The following is a 12,018-nucleotide window of genomic DNA, read 5'->3' on the forward strand; positions in this document are numbered from 1 at the left end:
AATGGACCCTTCTTGCCAGCACTCGTTCATTATTTGTGTCAAACCTCTCCTCCCCTTTCCCCTTTCCTTTCATTTTTTTTCCCCTTTCTTTTTCTTCTTCGGTGGGTAATTGCATGCCATAGTCCTTTATTTTCATCCCCTATTTTTCTTCATCTGCCGCCTTTTCATTGACTGTACTTCCTTCCCTTTTTCTTGCCCACTTCCCTCTATCCATGTTCAGCTTTGCAGTTCTTCTCTTCTATACTTCCTGATTCCCAGCTGTAATCGCATCAGCGCTGCTTCCCTCATTCATTCTCTCCCTCTCTTTTTCGCTCTCCCTCTCTTTCTCGTCTTCACTGTGTAAGCAAGAGAGTAGAGGTTGTTAAACATTTTTCTTCTCTCTTAATTGTTTTGACTTGTGCCATCGGCATCCCGATTAGGGCCCATTGATTTCCTAGTGCTAAGTGCATTGATTTCTACATTTCTTATTGATCTCGGTTCTAAATCTACCCACACTCAGTCTCAATGCACAAGGCGAGACAGAGTAAAAAGAGAGAGAAGAGAAATCAGTAAAGTATTTAATATTATTAGCCATTAAAGGCATTTAAAAGTTTAAGATTATCAGACAATTTTATATACTGTAGTTAAATGGAAAGGCTATTTTTATGTGTGGTTCTAAAGATATGGTTAGTCAATAAATTCAGAGTTATTAGCTGTGTACTGATGTTTGAGGAGTAAAAATCATAGGTTAATATTACATATGTGTCATTTTATACAGTAAACTACTGTCGTAATTAAGAGATTCCGTCTTCAGACTTCCGTAATTCCATGAACGCTCCAGCTTGAAAGTTGTGATGTCATGTAAAAAGAACCAATATGGCAGTGACGTCAAAAGTTAAAGGTAATGAACACAAATTTCTGGTTGATATTCCATTCGATTTAGATACAATTTGATTGGATTCTGATTCACTTATATATTTGAGTTATAATGTCCATTCGTCATATGGAATAAATTCTAGCTCGGCTTATGCTGTAAATTATACTGGAAACCTTCTAACTTATTGCATTATGAAAATATTCAGTTTAAAAATTAACAAAAGGGCCCATCCAAGCTATGCAGTTCAATTGCTATATATTTAACAGAAAAAAATAATCAACACAAACAAAACTGAAGTAAACTTTAAAGTAAATGGTCGATCTTGGGACTTTAAGAACTGATATCAGGATCGTTCAAACAAAGATTGCGATTAATTGGAAAATCAATATTTTTACCTGACCTTACCACAAGCAAGCATTTTCAAACCATTTTTCCCACTGATACACAATACGCCAATACACAATGAATACACAACATACTAATCAGCTCACAATATAGTGGATATTAAAACGCACACACATATTATAAATCCATACAGCACATTTACCCTCTCTTTTTTTAACACACACACACACACACACACACACACAACACATTTGTTTCTCTATGCTAGCGCTCGGATACAAATGCTTTACCTTTTACTATGTCTAACCAGACACACACACACACTTAATCGGCACCCCATAAAGATCACAGATGGGTATTGGGGTTTTATCCTCTTCCACTGTAACGGTGGATCACATATTTAGCAGGCCTCTGACTGGGAAAAGTCAGCTACCCCTCTCAAGCTAGTCTGTGTGCTACTGATAGCCCCTTCCATGTCATAGCATTAGGCCGCTGCAGGCGAGACACATCACCAGCACTTTGGGGGTCGATGTCTTTTACCAACACTGACTGCTGGGTCTTCAGCTGCTGTCTCCCGAGTCTTTGATCGTGTTAAAACTAGCATAGCGTGGAATCAGTAGGAACTGGAAAATACTTTTTCTATTATAATTTGCAGCAAGCAGAAAGGATGCATTAATGAAAAAGAAATAAAAAATCTTGTTTGTGAATTTTAACCCATACAAGCAAATGTGTGAAATCAAAATATTGTAAGAATGTTTGGCGGGCTGTGCAAGAAAAGCTTGAAAAAAGGCAACAAGGTGTAAATAAGCAGCCTACTGCGAACTGTATGTGTGATTAGAGACTCAAAGGAAGGACGTTTGTTGAAATAATTTAATTTTGAGTCATTGTAATATAGACTTTATTAATAAATCTTATATTCTGCACTCTTAAGCTTATTGTGTTTAAGGAATATTACGGGTTCAACACAAATGAAACTAAATCGACAGCATTTGTTGCATATTGTTGATTACCACGAAAAATCACTCGTCCCTCCTTTTAAAATAGAAAAAATCGGTGTTACGGTGAAGCACTTACAATGGAAGTGAATGGGGCTAATTTTTGGAGGGTTCAAAGGCTGAAATGTGAAGCACTTACCTTAATTCTTCTGTTAAAACTTGCGCATTGTGTGAGCTATAAAGTTTTTTAAATTGTCGTTTTTAAAGTCATTTTAGGGTTTAGGCGTTATGTAGTCATGACAACAAAGTTGTAAAATTGGATGTAACTTTACACAGAAAAGGTTAGTAAGCAATTTTATCACACTAAAATCATGATTACATGCATATTATTTATGTCTTGTGGCTAAACGTTTGAAACAGTCAGTATTTTAACGTTTATCGTCTGGCCCCATTCACTTCCATTGTAAATGCCTAACTGGATCCTTGATCTTAGCTTTTTTTTAAAGAAAAGGAGGGACAAGTCGAAATTATCTTTTGTAGTAATCAACATTAAGCCACAAATGCTGTCGATTGAGCTTAACTTGTATTGAACCCGGAATATTTCTTTAAATGTTTCAAAGTGCAATAAACGTAGAAAGGGAGAAAGGATAAATTATAAAATATTTTAACAATAGCATTTTAAACAGAAACAGAAATCAAACACAGCTATCTCATCTGAAAAACTACATTTCCCAACATTCCCTGGCATTGATGAGCAGGTAATCCATTAATAAGACATGAGCTGATGTCTATTGGTGATAAAGAGGACCACATTAACAATGTGCAATTATTACCCTGATCTGTGTGTGGTGAAAGAGAGCTATAAGGCACAGAGGATGGATTTGTATTCGGGTATTGGCAGACTTGAGCCGGGTATTGACGATATGTCAGCACTGATCATTAGATCAGCTGAACATAGAAAGTGAGTGTCTCTGTTTGAATCTGCCTCCATCATTCAGGAAAGGCAGATATGATGACCGAAAGGCTAAAAGTTGTGTAAATGTTGGTGCGTTTTCACAGGAAAACCTTTCTGATTTTTTTCTTGTTTGTGTTTTAGGTGTAGATGTGTGCATATAAGAGCGATAAAGAGAGTAGAAACATCATAATGCATCCATGTGTAAAAGAAATAGATGTTTTGTGTGTGAGTGAGTGAGAGAAAGAATGACTGTATTGTGTGTACCTGAGTGTTTGTGAGGGAGAGTCCTAGTCACAGTATTAGCTGCTTGTTACAGCATGAGGGGGTGTTGATATAATTGTAAGCTGGTATTGATTGGGGCGCCTTGTTATTGATGAGAGAGAATTTAATTCAACAAACGCATTTGTCAACATGACATTGCCATTTAACGATGAACTCTTTCACTATCGCTGTCTGGTGCACCCACACAGACACACACAGAAGGAAGTTTCTTTTTATGAGTGTGCTAGGTAATGATTGTTTCTATTGATTGCCATGTTCTTTTTATTTTTTTTATTTTTTTTATCACATCAAGACCTGCGTAAGCGATGATAATTATGTCAGCAATAATACTGATATTTGACAAATTTGGACACAAAGTTAAACTGAAAGAAATCCCAGTATTTGAACACCCTATGCAGTTGTATCTGGCAGTTTTGTGGTAGATGCTAAAATTTTGGACTAAAATATGTTGGTCAATCAAGTATTTAGTGATAGATTAACAACAGTTGAGTAATAATTTTCTTCAAGTTTTTTTTCCCCACATTTGTTTTTTTATTTAAAGCAAGTATATGTCCATATGTCCTGTTGTTGCTCAGGTATATAGTAGACTACTAGCTGACCACTGTATATGTAACCAAATGGAAATGTCATATTTGGAAACTGTGTTTCAGTCCACACACCTTTCTTCCTTCCTTCTCTGCGCTAGACGTGCAAAACACACTATATTCTACAAGAAATAATTGCTTTTGTCTGGAAGGAGTTTGAATGGGGGGGGGGGGGTACAACGCGTGCCCTCTCAGGCGAGGGGGATTCGTGAGGGACAACTTGTCGCTTCTTTTTTCTTCTGTTCCCCCCTCTTGCTCCTTGGACAGGAGGATGTCATAACCATAGTGTGTCTGTTGTGTTGCACAAAAATCTTATTTTTCAAAAAAACCTAAATACTTGTATATTTAATATTAGCCTAGTTCTTCATGTATCAAATAGCTATAAAAGCATGTTTCAAATTTAGCTATTTAGTCAATTTAATTTTTTATTTTTTTATTTTATTTATTTATTTTTTTTTTATGTGATACATTGGCCAATATCTGATCTATGTGAAACAGGTAGACACAGTTTAGAGACGTTGGTGCGAATTGGGGGGGGGGGGGGGGCTCTGCTCTTTCGATTTTTCCCGTATTGACTGCGATGTTTAGCGTATAGATTTTTCTATTTAAAAATCTATGTCGGCAATAATCTTGTGTGTAAGTGCGCAGCATAGATTGCAGCTTTATTACTGACAGCACACAATGTGTCGGAGGAGGAAAAGGGAAAGAGAGAAAAAAAGAAAGGAGGGATCGAGGGAATGAAAAGATAGAATATGAGAGAGAGATATACCCTCATAGACCAGTAATGGACCAAATGAAACTTTTGTGAGGCACCGAGAATCGCTTTCTATTTGTAGCCAAATGTGATCACAATATCATTCGCCACGTTAAATAATCACCATAACATGTAAATGACCGGTCGTTTAAATCGCCCCATCTTTTCCGCAGACATACCTGCATGTAGATGAGGATATAATAATCACCTGATGTAAGCCGCTCGGTGAATGCATGTAAGCCTATCGATCAGCGGCCCACCGCGATCATCAGAGTCATCATAATGAAGAGTAATCAAGCGATCAATACGCAGGATAGCTCGCCTTATATGGGATTAGTTAAAAAAAAAAAAAAAAAGGGGTGGCGGGGGGTAGGAAAGTGGGGGAGGTATGGATGGAGAGAGAGAGGGGAGGCGGGGGGAGTATAGCGGCTGGTCCTCTCGTTTCAGTGTTGCTTTCATACCGGGAGGCGGACAGAGCTCGCGAGCTACCGGGGGTCCCAGATAACGGGACTATCGTAACGGACACACACGCACACACAGACGGATGGTGGTGGGACAGAGCCAAAGAGCTGAAATTCGCTTGACGGGTACCGTGTTGTTTTCTTTTCGTTCAGTTTTAACATTCCGAGTACAAACAGTCTTGTTTATTAATTTATTTATGAATCGATTTATTGCGTTTTAATTACCGGCTAGTGAGTGGAGGCGAAGGGGGAGGAGCGTACACAGCCGCTGCGTAGCCTTATACTTATGTAATTGATTATTTAAATATATTAAGCGAATATATTATAAAGCCTATATTTATGCAAAAAATAAGAAATAAAAACAAAATGCTGCTTGAGATGCATGCAGGAGAGCTAGAAACCAAATATTCCCGTTAAACAATTGTAAACAGTTCTTTTTTTAAGCCAACGCTGCCAGTAACCGAGACTTGATTGTAATGATCCAAGCAGTTTTTGTACTAACGCGAACCCGATTTTGACTCCAGATTTTTTTTAAAGTGGAACCAGAGTTCGGCGCGCGTAAGGCCATTGTGACGTTTACCGTTCTCACACCTGTTCTCGCGCGGGATACGTAAAACCCAGGATTACGACTGAAAGGTTTGGATCAAATAAATAAATCACAATTTCAGTTTATGGGCTGAAAATTTCCTCTTTATGTCTAAGAGTCTTAGAACCGCTTGATAAAACCACTGTTATTCTAATTTATTCGAAATTACTAGTGAAGAGATCAAACAAACGGTAGTTGACCACAGACCGCTTGAAAGATTCCCGACTATCCGTCTGTGTGTCAGTCCGAGATAGAGCATTCCTGCCGAAGCTGTAGTGACGACAGAGATGCACAATACCAAAAAAAATGTTAAAGATAGCTTGAGCCATTTACTCAAGTAATTTAATAAACCAAATAAATACCATTACCAAAAAATTCAAAAGAGTAAACAACCTCTAACACAAGTCTACGTGACAAAAGCAACCAAAGAAGAAACTCAATACAAGCGCCAAAGTCCAAGAAACCATAGCAGAAAAACCCAGACGACAGCGGATCATGTTTGTTCCCTTGCCGGTGCCGTTAGTGTTTCAGAGATCCGCTCCTGACTTCAGCGCCTGGCGACTCAAGTCTCCGCTGCCTCTGCGCTCCGGTAACTCCGGTAAGAGACCTTGCCTTCCTCTGGTTCATGTCGGTAACAGTTTTTTTCTTCTCACGGCTGAAAAGAAGACTATGTGGAGCTGAAACACCTGTTCAGCCCCAGTCAACCTTCTCAGTGAAATCCATTCAATGTATTTTTTCAAGCTTTTTCTTATGAAATAAGACCTAATTTTTCCAGTTTTTATTGTTATTTTTAATTGTGCCACCTCGATACTTTGATAAGTGTAGCTACTGTAGGCTATAGCCTATTTGATGAAGGTTGGTTGAGTTGAGAGAAGATGTCTGCTTATAATTGCCCTTGTTTGCTTCGTCTCGGCCTATTTTAGCTTTTATCTTCTGTTCTCCCAGTATCTGCTTCCCCATCTGCCGTCTGACTCTCTTCTCACGGCCGGTTCAGGGATTATTCATGGTAATTTATCGATTCCGCCAAGATCGATACAGGCAGACCGCGAGAATTTAACAAGTTTGTGAATGCCACTTTGTTTTTGTTTTTTAATCTAATTTGAAGTATTTTTACATTAGGGATAAATAACATAATTTAATTAACTTAATCATTTAATTTCAAATTACAGTAATCACAAGACCTGACTGTAATTTAGGATACAAGTTATGGCTTTTATGACAAAGACAGAACTGTTTTACTATTTTGTTTTTCTATTATAAAGAGTTTTTACAAAGAGAGTTGCAAGACTTTTCATTTGGCTGTGTATGTACTTATTCTTAAGTACCTAATACAAATAAACATCATAATGTGTAGGCTAATTATGTTACTTATGTGCTTGTAAATAAGATAAGTACCATAGTAATGAATTGTAACAGCATGTAACAAGCATGGACATTGCAATGTGAAGTGGTACCAAGAAGTTTTATTGGCCTCAAAATGACAAAGACTGTGTACATATTTGTACTTTTTTAAGGAGTGTTGGTTGTGTGAAGGGGGCAGACGTATACAGCATCTGGCCTTCAAGCAAGCAGAAATGTTCCAACCAGCAGATGGATTAGGCAGCACACTCTCACGGCGAAATCATCAGTATTCGTACGACTTTTCTAAATTTGGCTAATTCGTATGATATCGCGGGACTGCACTCGTTTGAATTCCTACGGCTTTCACTACAGCCAATGACGTCCCTGGACATCATTTCCATCTAATATGTGACAATTACTTGCTTCTGTCACACACAACAGCTTCCTATCATGTTTACACACTCTACTGATTGGTTAAGTTTAGATAAGGGGTTTGGGTAAGGGCATAATATTAATAAGTATGTCCTTAATGCCTCGTGCATGGAACTCGCGCTTACTTCCGCAATAAACTTCCGGGAATTTGCACGTGATGAAGTCGTACGAGTTTATGCGAACAACATTGTGCGAGACCATATGAAATAACCAACTCGTAAATTATGTACGAATTTTCATGAGATCGGATTGGATTAGACGCAGTATGCAACAATTATCGCACATGTCGCACACCCGCTCACAACAGCTGAAATGTAAATAAGGAAATTAGAAACTTTGTTTCGCATTTTTGCTCCAGTTTCTTCACAGCTTGTGTAAAAGAGCTGAATATTAATAAGTATAGGCTATATCTCAAGAACAGAGTGCAGGAGTCTTTAATTACTTACTGGCGCCTAAATGCGTAAAGAGCCAGACGTTAAGCTTTCGTCAGCGGCACCACATAATAGGCCCACATGGTGATCTCGTTTCGTTAAAAGCAGGTAGTGTTAAAATTGGATCTGCCGGCTTATTTGAGCCTGGGATTTGACGTTTAGGTCAGATGTCTAATGTTTTGAAGGATGTTGAGGGAGAAAGAGAAACAGGAGGATTTTATGATGTTATAGTGTATGGTGTTCCTGGTGTGAAATGCTAAATAGTTAGGAATGATAAAATTTCTTATACAGTTACAAGAAAGCCTAACAAATTATAATGGGCATAATTGTTCATTTTGCAGCTTGTGTATTGTAAACAGATTGTTATGGTGTTTTCATGTTACGTCTATGCATTACGTACTTGTGTTCTGTGTTTGCAGACACTGGTGTATGTTTATGTCTTCTGTGGGTTTGCAATGATTAGCCTCTTTAATGTCTGGAGGGCAAATGTCATCATCACTCTATGATGTATCAGTGTGAGTCACATTCCACTTTTTTCCCTTCAAAAACTGATGTTTTCATTTTTTTTAATATGAAATAGGAGAAAATGTTCTGTGTGTATTTGACTGTTCAGTTGTCACTTCTAGATTAATCTAGACGTCTAGATTAAAACCTTTTAATGCTTTGATCATAAAGCAAGACTCAAAATGGACACCAGGCGCCAGATCTAACATTAAATGCTGCAGAGGTCAGATTGACAGCCAAACAGCCAATAAGGATTTATATTTGTAGTGAGGGGAACACCTTACAGGTGATAGACACTATGGAGGGCATCAGTTTAAAGTTTTCATTGCGGGTGGTTTTTTTTGTTGTTGTGTTTTTTCAGATGATGACCATGATTTGCAGAGTATTACTAGAGAATATCTACAAAATAATTTACCCAATGTGTTGCTGAATACAGTGATGTCAGGAAGAATTACTGTATGTTTTAAACTAGTCTGTGTATATCTGTGAGCGCTTAGGCTGTTAATAGGTTTGTGAAAATTATTAATATGGCGCTATTATATTATGTAGATGCACTATTATACATTAACATTCTCCAATGCAAAGCTTGTTTTATTAAACAACTGTCTGTAAATGTATGTTTCAAATTTGATCACATTGCGTAAACACTCTCACAAGGAAACATCACTCTACCTATGTGAATCTTCATGGATTGTATGAAGTCTTGTTTAAAGCTAGTAGAATCAGTATAACGAAGCATGTAATGTAGGTCCTAAAGTCTGAGACCCTAGTGAAAATGAAACCTAAAATGAAGATAAAACATTTATGATTCATTTATTATTTCTATGTCACTAATTAAATAGACAAAATTTGTGAAATATGTTAGCTTGTGGAGTCCATGCCAGCTTAAAAGCATGTTGCCATTAAAAAAAGGGGGCAAAAATGGACAAACCAGATATAAAGAAATTCTGAAATTCATTAAAAGTGTTTAATTTTTTCACTCAAATTGTTACGCTAATAATACAATTTGTAATTTAAAACAAATTGCACCAGGAATGCAAAATAGAAGTGGTCTCAGATGTTTGAACCACACTTTTTGTATTAGCTATTTGCATTATTGCATATGTAAATATGTAAAAAAACAAAAAACAATGTAAATATTAAGCAAAATTATTACAGAATTCGATTAAGCCGATTCTAATGTGTTTTAGCTTTTACAAGAAAATGCTTATGTTAACAAGAACATTTTTACCAATTTAGTTTTGGTATTGTTAACATAGTTCATCAGGGAGTTGTCAGAATTCATTTTCCTTTGGCGCTGTGATTATGAGCCACATTGTAATGTTGTTCTTTTTTTTTTTTTTTGCGCAATCTATCAACTCCTTTCAGTGTTAGTGAGTTTTTGTGATACTTAAACAATAATTTTTCACAGCCCGTTCACTGCAGTCAAACCGCAAATTAGTTGCTACAAACTAGTCTTACCTTGCTTCCAAAAAACAGGTGTAAAAGGCGTGAAACAAGTAGCTGCTGTTAAAGGAGAATTTAGGGGTCCGTTGTGGGGCTGCTTGAGGTTAACGGTCAAATTTGATCAGGTCACTTGATGGTTAGTTTCGTCATGTGTCTGTCTGCGTATGTGAGTTGTTTACACTGATACAAATTTACAGTTTGATGCCCCATGAAGTGTTTTAACCTCAAACAGGTATTGATTAAGGAAGATCAGCCCTGCTGTCCACAGCCGGAGTGTGTGTACGCACGCACATGTGTATAGATCGGATTTGAGCAGGAACGTCGGCGAGTCCCAGTGCTAACGTGATTGCAAATGACAAAATGTCCACCCGGGTTTGTTAGGGACATAATGGGGAATCAATAGACACAACAGAGATGTCAATACAACATGCTTTATTGCATTAAACCACCTCTCTCTTCCCCATTCCGACACCTCTCCCTCCACGCCAGCTCTGTCTCACATACACGTCAACACACACATCTGCTGCTTCGTGGGTTTTTTTTACAATTTTTTATATTGTACTTACAGGAGACTGAAATCATTTGAAGTGCTGCACTCATTGCACTATGTAGGCCCTATCTCTGAACGTATACACACACATGCATTAAGACAAACACACATATATTCGAGTTCCCCCGCTGAGAGCCCACCTTTCCGATTGGAGCCATCTCTATCCCTCCATCCATCTCTCTCTCTCTCTTGAGTATCCATGGAGACATTCATAGGCCATTAAACAGATGGTAATAAAGGGATGTAGGTAAACACTCTCTCCCCTACGCGAGTCCTCACCTCTGCGATGGAGACCACCATCATGACCACTGGCAACTAAATGGACCTCATTCTGACTCCAATACCCTATATCTGGCAGGGCCAAGTGGTTTTTGTCGTGCTCTAATGTGTGTTTGCGGTAGCTGGTGTGTAGGTGAGGACGTATGCGTAATGACCGCTGGAGGGACAGTGTGTGTCGGCCAATTTCTGATAGCTCTTAACACACTGAGCGCTATTATGGTCCAACCATCTGAAAATGGAATCCAGTGGTCATATTGTGCAGAGGGAGCTCTGCACAAGGTCTGTGGACTTTTATCAGACTCATAAACCAAATAACACACTGCAGCCATGTTAATACACTCTCTGGTCAGCTGTAGCCGGTCTCTCTCTGTATCTGTTGTATCTACCCTGCTGGAAAACCAGGTCATACCAGCTTAAGGCCCAAAGCATACTTGCAAACTCCATTTCTTTTGTCGTCGGAACACAATTCATAGTGCAACACAACTATGCATTGCATTCTATAAGTTGCCGCTATATCAGACTGATCACACTGTGAATTTGGCGACAGTAGGTCGAAAATTCTGCTGCTGAAATCTGTACTTACTGAAATTTTAATCACTGCCACCAGTGGCCGAAGTTGGAAGTATTGTTGAACGAATGAGCGCTTGTGATGTTCAGTTTCCGGGTGAAATGTCCACAGAGTGGTACCAAAAGCAAGTTGTATTTTTAGTTGTAAATGAAGTAACACCATCAACAGGAATGCATATTTTTTTTAACTCTACCTAGTGTTATTATAGTTAATGAAAACTAAAACGAAAATTAACTTAAATAATTTTCATTAACTAAAATATAAAATAAAAACTGAAATTATTGGAAAAAACCGAAACTAAACTAAAATACTTTTTCATAACTCAAAAAATACATAAAATAAAATAAAAATGGGTAAATATGGGCAAAGTGGGACACTACTGGAAATTTTGCTTTTCTTGACACTTTGAATTATGATCCAATCGCCACATAACCTAACATTATACCTTTGAAGATAGCTTAGGATGTCTTATACCTTAGTCAAAAGCAAAAATGAAGACATTTTCAGTACAGGGAAGTAAAACCTTTGAAGAAACCCTTTTAAACAAATCCCAGATTTTTAAAGCAGTGCTGGTAAAGTGGGACAGGGGCAAAATTATTCTCTAGGAAATATCTACAAAGTTCTGGAATTAATTTTTATATTTTCTAATACATTTTCACATCATAACATAATATTAACTTTTACTTTTTTATAACCTTAACAAGATTTA

General features: G+C 37.6%; 1 protein-coding gene across 1 annotated transcript in view; it reads left to right on the top strand.

The window, feature by feature from the left end:
• The first annotated feature begins 6,253 nt into the window (after nt 1-6,253).
• The window catches only part of LOC127425042 (POU domain, class 2, transcription factor 2-like), a 63,886-nt gene continuing 58,121 nt past the window's right edge, over nt 6,254-12,018 (top strand). The window contains exon 1 of the mRNA XM_051670661.1: nt 6,254-6,356. Within this exon, the coding sequence (XP_051526621.1) occupies nt 6,254-6,356 (103 nt within the window). The remainder of the gene's footprint in view (nt 6,357-12,018) is intronic.

The sequence above is a fragment of the Myxocyprinus asiaticus genome, chromosome 34 (genome assembly GCF_019703515.2).
Source record: "Myxocyprinus asiaticus isolate MX2 ecotype Aquarium Trade chromosome 34, UBuf_Myxa_2, whole genome shotgun sequence".
In the NCBI taxonomy this organism is placed as follows: Eukaryota; Metazoa; Chordata; class Actinopteri; order Cypriniformes; family Catostomidae; genus Myxocyprinus; species Myxocyprinus asiaticus.